The sequence below is a fragment of the Ceratotherium simum genome, chromosome 2, assembly GCF_057802395.1.
Source record: "Ceratotherium simum simum isolate JZ-2026a chromosome 2, ASM5780239v1, whole genome shotgun sequence".
Classification (NCBI taxonomy): Eukaryota; Metazoa; Chordata; class Mammalia; order Perissodactyla; family Rhinocerotidae; genus Ceratotherium; species Ceratotherium simum.
The window spans coordinates 28,603,391-28,615,852 of NC_141901.1; the positions used below are offsets into that span (position 1 = coordinate 28,603,391).

At 43.7% G+C, this 12,462-nt stretch overlaps 1 protein-coding gene across 7 annotated transcripts in view; it reads right to left on the reverse strand.

Annotated features, from left to right (window-relative positions):
* Window positions 1–11,770, reverse strand: part of LOC106800999 (membrane cofactor protein-like) — a 59,021-nt gene extending 47,251 nt beyond the window's left edge. For 4 of the 7 annotated variants that reach the window (XM_087439760.1, XM_087439721.1, XM_087439728.1 and 1 more), the window contains exon 1: window positions 11,540–11,770. In XM_087439760.1, the coding sequence (XP_087295886.1) occupies window positions 11,540–11,660 (121 nt within the window). In that variant the 5' untranslated portion in view covers window positions 11,661–11,770. The remainder of the gene's footprint in view (window positions 1–11,539) is intronic. The other 3 variants (XM_087439750.1, XM_087439764.1, XM_087439737.1) reach the window with 2 other exon arrangements.
* Between the last annotated feature and the right edge of the window lie 692 nt (window positions 11,771–12,462).

Below are 12,462 nucleotides of genomic sequence, written 5' to 3' on the forward strand. Positions count from 1 at the left end.
TCAGGGACCACACGCGTTCTTTTTCTACTACACCCCGTACCCAGTGGGTGCTCATGAAATGCTACGGTAAGAGGTAATGATGAAATGAGCATCGTGGATTTCATGGATCAAAATAAATATGGACTGCAGAACTTCAAAATAGAAGACATCATTTCATAATAGTGAAATGAGCGTTTTATAAATGAATAGATGCCATTTAAATATCACAAATGAACTACTTTGAACAGCCTTACATGAAAAGTTTTGCTTTCTTGGACATTATTTTACATAACTTAATCTTCCTTTGCTGATCTATGGAGCGTGCATTCCCTCAAAAGCTCCCTGAGGTAGCTGTTTGAGCTGTTTATCCAATATATCCCTATAGTAAAGCTACTATATTGCTAGGCTTTTAGATAAATTTTTTACTTCTGGATTTTTTTTTGGAGGGAGGGAATTTTTCTCCTTAGAATAATGTCATTTCTACTTCAGCAATTCCTCACACTGCAACTAGAATAATATTGATGTGATACAGTGACCAACCCTCTACCAAGTCACATGCCTGTCAATGGCTCCCCATTGCCCTCAAGATAATGTCTAAGCCTCCATAACACAGCTAACAGACTCTTAAAACCTGTCACTATCAGGACGCTGCTCACTCTTACACACTATTCTCAAGCCATATTCCATTCCATGTCAAGCCCATTAAGTTACTTAAATGACATTAGCACTCTCGCCTCCATGCACCATTTTGCTTCAGCTTTGACCAGAGACCCTGCCACTCCTCCCACCCACTCATCCTTCAGTTTCATCCTAGATGCTACTTCTTCCTCGAACCTCTTGACATCTCTCAATCAAAACACTGGGCTAAGTGTCCTCATGCTGCCCCAATTTACTTCTTTCATAGCATTTTGCATATTGTAATTCTTTATTGTTGACACTCCTTGCGAGACTGTCACCTTCTTGAAGACCATGTCTCACTCATCACTGCATTTGTAGGACCCTGGGCCAGTGCTGACTGAGCACGGGTCTCAGTTCTATACACTCTAAGGTCCAAAGTCAATTCTTTACTGTTCAGCCAACCTGTTCCAGAGGTATCCGCAAACCATGACTTTTTTCTTTGCTGTTTTTATGCCTGTCTTCAATTTTATTTCATTGGTTTAGTTATAGAGAAATCCCTTTTCTGAGTTTTAAATTTCTTTCATGTCAAAATATTTATGTTTTATTATTTCACCATGAACACATTTTTCATTACTGCTATTATATGAAATGGTATTTTAACATTATCAAAGGTTAACACCAAATATTGTGGGTTATATTTTCACCTAAAGTATGGTAATGAAAGATTCCAGTAGTTGGTTCTTACAACAATAGTGATGATAGTAATAAATTTAGAAATAGCAAATTTAAGCACTACTTGTGCCAACCATATTTTATGTGCTTTTAAACTAACTTAATCTTCATAATCATCCTATGAGTTGAGATAACTCTTCCATAATAGTTCCACAGGTACTATTTCCCCCTCCTTAAGATGAGCAAACTGAGGCATAGTAAGGTGAAGTAACTTGCCCAAGAAACATTCCCAGTAGGCAGCAGACCCAGGAGTCAAGCCAGGCAGCCTGGTTCCACTACCAACACTGCTTCCCGTCCCGGTCTCTCATCTGAACACTTGCATGCTTACACCAACACACTCTGTCTGCAAGTTAGTCCTCAAGAAATGGTCTTCTACTGAGCCTGGGAAATTAAAGCAACTCTAGTGTAGATCTGCATTGTGCTAAGTCAAAGAGAAGGGCTCAAGGAGCCCTAAAACGTCAGGTAATAACATCGTGTCTGAATTTTATGATGGTGATTGTTCATTCCTGACTATCCTGCTGCTTTTCACAATCACTCTGTGATGTAGTCCTCTCCTTTCTCTCCCCTCCTTGGCCCTACTGCTGCCTCACTGGGTAGCTTGGCAGTCCATGAATCCCCGAGGCTTGTCACATCTCTGAGTCTTTGCTCACACTGCTCCGTCTGCTCAGGACACCCTTCCTCCCTGCTCAGCAGCAACTCCTGCTCAACTCTCATCTTCCAGACAAGAAGATAATCATCTTAATGCTTTATGCACTGGAGAGAGATCTGGCCACATATTTTCTTTTGTTGCCTATCTCCCAGGATTCTGGTAACCTAGCAATTGACCAGATAAGGACTGCTCTCTGCACTGGAATATGCAGAGGAAGGAAACTAAGTAACTACTGTGTTATCACTTACTGATCTTGGCTTCTTTACTGGAAAGAAAGAAAAGACCTACAGTAGACGGAAGAGACCCCACCCATAACAGTAGATTGTGGGTTTTGTCAAAAAAGCAGACTCTTTCTGGAGGAATGAGACTGCTCCCAAAATTTGACAAATGTTCCCTTCTACGACCTCATAACATTTGGCAAGTACCTCTGAGATGACAAGCCTCCCAGGCACAACAGTGTCTGCTTACAAAATCTTCCCCTCATGAGCTGCTTCAAAAGTGAAATGTTTCGGGGCCAAACCCGTGGCATAGTGGTTACGTTCACGTGCTTTGCTTCGGCGGCAGGGGTCTAGGGGTTCCGATCCGAGGAGTGGACCTACACACCACTCATCAAGCCATGCTGTGGTGGCAACCCACATACAAAATAGAGGAAGACTGGCACAGATGTTAGCTCAGGGACAATCTTCCTCAAGCAAAAAGAGGAAGAATGGCAACTGATGTTAGCTCAGAGCCAATCTTCCTCACCAAAAAAAGAAAAGAAAAAAAAAGTGAACTGTTTATTTCATCCACATTCTTCCCTGCCCAGCATAGCGAATTCTCATTTTTACTCCTCTAAGTCTCATACCACTCCTGATTTTACCTTTCAACCTTAACCTTAACTTTGTTTTTCCTCCTCTTCATTTCTAGTTTTGTTACCTTCCATGATGCATCCTATTCATTTCAGTTATCTATTTTACTCTATTTTAAGTAAGTTTCAGTCTCCTTCAACTTCTAGCTTTAAGCCTATTCTAAAAATTATCCTTCTATAACAATTCCTTTTGTTTTCTTTTTTTTTAATTTATTTTTTTTATTCATGTTTTAATAGTTTTTAACATTGTGAAATTTGGGGTTGTACGTTTTTGTTTGTCCATTACCATATATATGTCTCCCTTCACCCCTTGTGCCCACCCCCATCCCCATTGCCCATGGTAACCACAATACAGTTTTCTCTGTCCACGTGTTAGTTTATGTTCCACATATGAGTAAGATCACACAGTGTTTGTCTTTCTCTTTCTGGCTTACTTTACTTAACATAATACCCTCGAGGCCCATCCATGTTGTTGCAAATGGGACGATTTTGTCTTTTTTTATGGCTGAGTAGTATTCCATTGTATATATATACCACATTTTCTTGATCCAGGCATCAGTGGAGGGACACTTAGATTGCTTCCACTTCTTGGCTATAGTGAATAATGCTACAATGAACGTAGGGGTGCGTGAGCCTCTGTGGATTGTTGATTTCAGGTTCGTTGGCTAGATTCCCAGTAGTGGGATAGCTGGATCATAGGGCATCTCTATTTTTAATTCTTTGAGGAATCTCCATACCGTTTTGCATAGAGGCTGCACCAGTTTGCATTTCCACCAGCTGTGTATGAGGGTTCCTGTTTCTCCACATACTCTCCAACATTTGTTGTTTTTTGTCTTGATGATTATAGCCATTCTAACGGGTGTGAAGTGATATCTTAGTGTTGTTTTGATTTGCATTTCCCTGATGATTAGTGATGTTGAACATCTTTTCATGTGCCTATTGGCCATCTGTATATCTTCTTTGGAGAAGTGTCTGTTCATTTCCTCTGCCCATTTTTTGATGGGGTTGTTTGTTTTTTTGTTGTTCAGTTGTGTGAGTTCTTTACATATTATGGACATCAACCCCTTGTCAGATGTATGTTTTGCAAATATTCTGTCCCAGCTGGTGGGTTGTCTGTTCATCTTGATTTTGGTTTCGTTTGTCTTGTAGAAGCTCTTTAATATGATAAAGTCCAACTTGTTTACTTTTTCTTTAGTTTCCCTAGTCTGAGTAGGCATGTCATCCGAAAAGATTCCTTTATGACCAATGTCAAATAGTGTGTTGCCTATATTTTCTTCTATGAGTTTTATAGTTTCAGGTCTCACCTTCAGGTCTTTGACCCATTTTGAGTTAATTTTTGTGAATGGCGATAGTAGATGGTCCACTTTCATTCTTTTGCATGTGGCTGTCCAGTTTTCCCAACAACATTTATTGAAGAGACTTTCCTTTCTCCATTGTATGTTCTTAGCTCCTTTGTCAAAAATTAGCTGTCTGTATACGTGTGGTTTTATTTCTGGGCTTTCAATTCTGTTCTATTGATCTGTGTGTCTGTTTTTGTACCAGTACCATGCTATTTTGATTACTATTGCTTTGTAGTATGTTTTGAAGTCAGGGATTGTGATGCCTCCTGCTTTATTCTTTTTTCTTAGGATTGCTTTAGCTATTCAGGGTCTTTTGTTGGCCCATATGACTTTTAGTATCCATTTTCTATTTCTGTGAAGAATGTCCTTGGGATTCTGATTGGGATTGCATTGAATCTGTAGATTTCTTTAGGTAATATAGACATTTTAACTATGTTTATTCTTCCAATTCATGTGCATGGATGTCTTTCCATTATTTATGTCATCATCAATTTCTTTCAATAATGTCTTGTAGTTTCCATTGTATATGTCTTTCACTTCCTTGGTAAGATTTATTCCTAGATATTTTATTCTTTTTGATGCAATTGTAAATGGTATTATCTTTTTGAGATCTCTTTCTGTTAGTTCATTATTAGCATACAGAAATGCAACTGATTTTTGTAAATTGATTTTGTACCCTGCAACTTTGCTGTAGTTGTTGATTATTTCTAATAGTTTTCCAACGGATTCTTTAGGGTTTTCTATACATAAAATCATGTCATCTGCAAATAGTGCGATTTTCACTTCTTCGTTACCTATTTGGATTCCTTTTAATCCTTTTTCTTGCCTAACTGCTCTGGCCAAAACCTCCAGTACTATGTTGAATAGGAGTGGTGAGAGTGGGCACCCTGCCTTGTTCCTGTTCTCAGAGGAGTGGCTTTCAGTCTTTCCCTGTTGAGTATGATGTTGGCTGTGGGTTTGTCATAAACAGCCTTTATTATGTTGAGGTACTTTCCTTCTATTCCCATTTTGTTGAGAGTTTTTATCATAAATGGATGTTTTATCTTGTCAAATGCTTTCTCTGCGTCTATTGAGATGACCATGTGGTTTTTATTCTTGGATTTGTTGATGTGGTGTATCACGTTGATTGATTTGCGGATGTTGAACCATCCCCGTGTCCCTCGTATAAATCCCACTTGATCATGGTGTATGATCTTTTTAATGTATTGCTGTATTCAGTTTGCCAATATTTTGTTGAGGATTTTTGCATATATCTTCATCAGCGATATTGGCCTGTAATTGTCCTTCTTTGTATTGCCTTTGTCTGGCTTGGGTATCAGGGTGATGTTGGCCTTGTAGAATGATTTAGGAAGTGTTCCATCTTCCTCTATTTTTTGGAATAGTTTGAGAAGGACAGGTATTAAATCCTCTTTGAATGTTTGGTAAAATTCACCCTAGAAGCCACCTGGCCCTGGACTTTTATTTTTTGGGCGGTTTTTGATTACTATTTCAATCTCTTTACTTGTGATTGGTCTATTCAGATTCTCCATTTCTTCTTGGTTCAGTTTTGGGAGGGTGTATGAGTCTAAAAATTTATCCATTTCGTCTAGATTGTCCAATTTGTTGGCATATAATTTCTCATAGTATTCTCTTATAATCTGTATTTCCATGGTATCCGTTGTAATTTCTCCTCTTTAATTTCTAATTTTATTTACTTGAGCCTTTTCTCTTTTTTTCTTAGTAAGCCTGGCTAAGGGTTTGTTGATTTTGTTTATCTTCTCAAAGAACCAACTCTTTGTTTCATTAATCCTTTCTACTCTTTTTTTGGTCTCAATTTCATTTATTTCTGCTCTGATTTTTATTGTTTCTCTCCTTCTGCTGACTTTGGGCTTTGTTTGTTCTTCTTTTTCTAGTTCTATTAGGTGTAATCTGAGGTTGCTTATTTGGGCTTTTTCTTGTTTGTTAAGGTGGGCTTGTATTGCTATGAGTTTCCCGCTCAGGACCGCTTTTGCTGCATCCCATATGGTTTGGTATGGCACATTTTCATTTTCGTTTGTTTCCAGATACTGTTTGTTTTTTTTTTTTTTTGTGAGGAGGACCAGCCCTGAGCTAACATCCAATGCTAATCCTCCTCTTTTTTGCTTAGGAAGACTGGCCCTGGACTCACATCCGTGCCCATCTTCCTCTACTTTATATGGGACGCTGCCACAGCACGGCTTGACAAGCAGTGCGTTGGTGCGCGCCCAGGATCCGAACCGGCGAACCCCGGGCCGCCGCAGTGGAACGCACGCACTTAAATGCTTGCGCCACCGGGCTGGCCCCTCCAGATAGTTTTTGATTTCTCCTTTAATTTCATCAATGATCCATTGGTTGTTCAGTAGCATGTTTTTTAATCTCCACATTTTTGTCACTTTCCCAGTTTTTTTTTCATGGTTGATTTCCAGTTTCATAGCATTATGGTCTGAAAAGATGCTTGTTATGATTTCAATCTTCTTAAATTTATTGAGGCTTGCTTTGCTTCCCAACATATGGTCTATCCTTGAGAATGTTCCATGCGCACTCAAGAAGAATGTGTAGTCAGCTGTTTTTGGATGGAGCGCTCTGTATACGTCTACTACTATGTCCAGCTCGTCCAGTTTTTCATTTAAGTTTACTATTTCTTTATTGACTTTTTGTCTGGATGATCTATGCATTGATGTAAGTGGGAATTAAGAGCCTCTACTAATATTGTGTTGTTGTTAATGTCTCCTTTTAGGTTTGTTAATATTTGCTTTATGTACATTGGTACTCCTATGTTGGGTGCATATATATTTATAAGTGATATGTCTTCTTGAAGGAGTGTCCCTTTCATCATTATATATTTCCCTTCTTTGTCTCTCTTAACCTGTTTTATCTTGAAGTCCACTTTGTCTGATATGAGTATGGCAACACCTGCTTTCTTTTGTTTGCCATTAGCTTGGAATATTGTCTCCATCCTTTCACTCTGAGCCTGTGTTTGTCTTTAGAGCTGAGATGTGTGTCCTGGAGTCAGCATATTGTTGGGTCTTGCTTTTTAATCCATCCTGCCACTCTGTATCTTTTGATTGGAGAGTTCAATCCATTTACATTTAGGGTAATTATTGATATATGAGGGCTTAATGTTGCTCTTTTGTCACTTATTTTCCAGTTCTTTTGCATTTCCTTTGTTTCTTGTCCCATTTGCTTCGGACGGCCAATTCAGTTTGGTTGTTCTGTCTTATGACTCTTCTAGTTTTCTTTGTTTATCATATGTGATTTTGTTTGGATTATTTGTTTACTGGTTACCTTGAGGTTTGTGTAAAAAATCTTGTGTATGAGATAGTCCATCATCTGATGGCCTATTTCCTTATACTAAATCAATTCAACCACTTTCCTCTTCCCCTTCTAAGTCGTTCCTGTCATGCCTTATTCTATCTTGTGTTGTGGATGTGTGTTTACAGTGAGGAGGTTAAATATATTTTTGGTGAATTCCTTCCTTTGATCTTTGATTTTGGTATTTAAGTGGTTGCTAACCTATTCTGGTAAAGATCTCCTATTTTTCTGATTTTGTCTACCTATTTTTCTCCCTGCTCCAAGCTTTGTATTCCCTTTCTCTCCTTTTTTCCAGGCCTGAGGGCCTTCTTGAGTATTTCTTGTAGTGGGGGTCTCGTGGCCATGAACTCCCTTAGCTTTTGTTTATCTGGGAAAGTTACTATTTCTCCATCATATTTGAAGGATATTTTTGCTGGATAGAGTATTCTTGGCTGAAAGTTTTTGTCTTTCAGTATGTTGAATATATCATTCCAGTCTCTCCTAGCCGGTAAAGTTTCTGTTGAGAAATCTGCTGAGAGCCTGATGGGAGTTCCTTTGTACATTATTTTTTGTTTTTGTCTAGCTGCCCTTAATATTGTTTCTTTGTCATTGACTTTGGCCAGCCTTACCACTACATGTTGTGGAGTGGGCCTTTGCCTGTTGATGTATTTAGGTGATCTGTTGGCTTTGCTTACTGGTATTTCCTGCTCTTTCCCCAGATTTGAGAAGTTCTCAGCTATTATTTCCTTGAATAGGCTCTCCGTTCCTCTTTCCCTCTCTTCCCCCTCAGGAATACCTATAATCCTTATGTTACATTTTCTAATAGAGTCAGATATTTCTCCAAGACTTTTTTCATTTCTTTTTAGTCTTAGTTCTCTCTCCTCTTCCATCTGGAGCATATCTGTATTCCTGTTCTCTATAATGCTAATTCTTTCCTCCATATTGTCAGCTCTGTTCTTTAAAGATTTCAGATTCTCCTTTATCTCCTCCATTGTGTTCTTCATCTCCATCAGCACTGATTGGTTGTTCTTTATGATTTCAATCTCTTTTGTGAAGAAACTCCTAATCTCATTGAATTGTTTGTCTGTGTTGTCTCATATTTCGTTCAGTTTTTTTATGATAGCTATTTTGAAATCTCTGTTGTTTAGGTTATGGATTTCTGTGGCTTCAGGGTTGATTTCTGGGTGCTTGTCATTTTCCTTCTGGTCTGGTGATTTCGTGTACCTTTGCATTGTGGTTCTTGTATTGGCTTTGTTTTTCCTCATCCTGGAAATATCTGGCTGCAATTTCCACCCGCTGCGACTTTGTGGGGGTAAAGGGCTGTGTAATCTGAGCCCCCTGCACTCTGCCCTGGCTGTTTGATGCGATCCGCCAGTCGTTTGGTCTGGTCTTGTCAGCTGAGCTGCAGGGTCCGGCTTGCGGGGAGGGGGGGATCTCTCTTTTGCCTACGGGGTCCCTGGCATGGGGGGCTTCTCGCTCGCCCCTCGTTATCCGCTCTCCTGGGGTGCTCAGATGTTGATGGTACCCCGTAGCAGTTCTGAGTCTTCTGTGTAGGAGTTTCCCACCGGCTGAGAGAGCCCGAAGAGCTACTGTGTCCCTGCAGAGGGCCGCCCCTCCCCCCTCTCTGGGAGCCAGGAGGACCCGGATCACTGATCTGAAGGGGAGGGAGACGAGTTCTCCTTACCTCTCCTCACTTCCTCCGGGGGCCCAACAAGTTCCACTCTCAGATGTGTGGCAGTATGGATCTTTCCGACCTTGCTTTTCACTGTCTAGGATTCCGTTGTTGGTCTGTGACTGTTCCTTTTGTTGTATCTTATTGGGGGAAGAGTTTACGGGAAAGCTCACTCTGCCATGACGCTGACGTCACCCCCTTTTGTTTTTGTTTTACTACCACTGTTCCACCACCCTCCCCCCTCCTACATAGGAATGAACTTGTTCATGATCTGTAACAAGCAAGTCTGCAATACTGTGAGCCCTGGAGAGTCTACTAACAGGGAAGACAGAGCCTCTCTGACCTCAGCTGTCCCAGCCTTAGCTTTTTAGGCAACACAGAAAGGCCATCCTAAGCATGGTGCTTTAAAAGACTTTCCTCCCAGAGGCATGCTTGCCTGAGCTCTAAGCTCCTGCTGCATAGTATACTTAATTTTCTGGTATTTAATAGTAATGCAAGAGTGTTGATATGGAGGCAAAAAAAAAAAAAAAAATGGGCGTTTGCAACCACAAGTGTGACAAGACAGACAAGATCCCCCATTGTAATGGGGAGAAAACAGAGAAGATAGTTTTGGAAGGGTGACTACAAGTTAGGGGGGATTTAAGCTGGGGAGTGTGTGTGGGTCCATCTGAGACAGGGTGGTCAGAGAAGGTCCCTCTGAGGGGGTAGCATCTCAAATGAATTTGAAGAATAAGCAAGAGCCACTTATGCAAGAGGCAGGAGGACTATGTTCCAAGGCTGAGGGAATACAAGTGCACAAGCCCCAAAGTGGCAGAGTCGGCCTGTGTGATGAGCAGAAAAGTCTTCCCTGCCTCCAGTCATTTGTTAAATGCTCTCAGAGACTCGTGATCCTTTCCTCCAGAGCACTTCTCTTGGGTTATAACGTATTCATTAGTATTATGTTTTGATTACTGACTGCCACCCCCAATAAATTTTAGCAAATATTTTTGATTACCTACTGGGATATAACAGCGAGCAACAGTCCCTGCTGATATTCGTGTGCATGTGTGCAAACAGACAACTGAAGATCCTGAAAACAGGAATGGTTTCTTATTGCTCACCAGTGTATGCTCAGGACCAGCACAGGACCTGGAGCAGAGAAGGCAAATCTTTGTGGAATGAATGCTGCTAAGGTAAGAACGCAGCATACAAACTGTATGTGTAATAGGGTCCTGAAAATAAGTTGGGCATAGAAGCACATGTGCATATGAAGACAGAGGAAATATACCCAAGTATTAAAAATGCTTGTCCTTCGACTAGGTTTTATACAATAAGCATGTCTTTTTTTAGCATATATATTTTTAAAGTACTTATTTCCATTCAATGAAACAAGAAACAAAGTTAGTAGATGGGCCTTCAGCTATAGTTTTTGAGCTGTAGGGGAAAACCAGATTAACATTATTTATCGTTCATCTTCTTGGAATAATCATTTCTTGCTAGGTTTGACTACCAATGATTTTTAGGTTACTTCGGATATCCCCTCAAATATGATCCAAGCTAATGAAAAGAAGGGAACAATGCTAAAAAGCCATTCAGTAATAGAATTGGCTGTCTGTACTGGATGGGCACAGGAATATAACTACACGGCCAAACAAACAAAAAAAAAGCAACAGCCTGCAAACGGATATCAACACGATCTTGCACAACAAGGAGCCTGTGAACGTCAGGTACAAAAGCATGGCGCGCCCTTCCCAAACCCTCTAAAGCCCAGGCACCCAGAGCCTGCTCTCACCCCAGCGCTACAGGCACACCAGGCACTTCCCAGCCCCCTTACAAAGCGAGCAGCTTCCTTGCCCCACACTCGGCACCGCGGGGCTGGCCACTTCCATAAAGCACACACCCGATAACACCCGCCGGGGCTTCCGTAGCCCAGCCCAGCGGGGCACAAACACCCCTCTCAACAAGGCACCACCCTGCCCAGGGAACAAGGGCAAACCCTTCCCACGCACAGCCCGAGCCCTAGCAACACCCCCGCGCACCCGGGCACTCAAGAGCAAGCCCTCACCCCAAGCAGCGGTCCGCGCGCCCATCCCGACTTGGCTCAGCGCGGCCACCGCCCTGCAAGCTTTGGCCAGGGACGCGGCTTGGCCCCGGTAAACGCCGGCCGCACCCACCAGCCCGCCCCGCTCAGTGCCGACCACCAAGCACGCCTCCGCCGCCCGCACTACGCGGTCCTCACCCCCCCGGAGCCCCGCACAGCACCACCCGGGGGGACCCTGGCCACGGAGCGCCAACTCCGCACGGCCCGGCTCGACCCAGCCCCGCGCCTCCCACCCGACCCACCGAGCGAGGCTCCCCCGCCCTCGGCTCCGGTCCGCCCGCTCCCCGACCCGCTCCGTTCGCCGCCGGAGCGCACACCCTCTCCAGGCTCCTACCGGAGGACACGGGCAGCAGGAGCACTAGGGCCCCCAAAAGGACCCCAACGAAGCCCCAAGAAGAGAAGTGGCTCTCGGGGCGGCAGGGAGGCGCCGTGCGCGGCGCGCAAGACGCCGTCATTTTCAGGAGATCCGCGGGAGTCCTGAGAGACGGCGGAGCGGACCTTCTGGAGTCTGGTCACCGGACGTAACTATCCCCAGACTCGCAAAGAGTCCAGCGCGGAACGGCGGGTGGGCGTGGCCTGTGCCGCGCCCGGGGCGGAAGTGACTCGACCTACCGGGGCCCGGGGTGTGGGCGGGCGGGGCCGATCTGGCGGCTGCGAGGCGGGGCGTCGGCGCGGGGACGGGGCGTCAGGCCCGGAGGGGACGCGGCGTAACCCTTACTGGCATCTAACGGACTGGCGTTGGCGGGCGGCCCCGGGCCCTCCCGCGTGAGCCCGACTCTTCTCTGGCCGCACCCCCTGCAGACCTGCCCGGAAGCCCGAGGAGGCTTGCGGGAAACGCTGGGTCACCGCCGCGTTCAAGAACGGTTAACACCCCGCTCAGGAAGGGTGGAAAGGAAACAAGAGCGGCGGGGTCATCATTGTCCCTTTTCCGGAACGCTGGATGGAAGAATAAAGCGCATCGACCTGAAAATAGAAACCCGGGGCCCAGGAGCGGGTCACCGTGGGGCCAACACCCCTCAGGGCTTCAGTTTTGTCCCTGGGGCGCTCCATCTGTCAGGACTGCCTGGGCCCTTGGTCACTATTCGGCGTTAATCAGGCATAATTGGGGACAACACTTGAGAACCGTGGTTGAGCCTCTGCTCCTGAATCCCATCAAGGCCTGCTAGACTTCAAATCCACAAAGACTTGGCCTCTGCACTCACAGCCCCTAATGTAAATTACTCTCCCCCTGCTCGCTTGAAGGGATGCCCGGGAAGG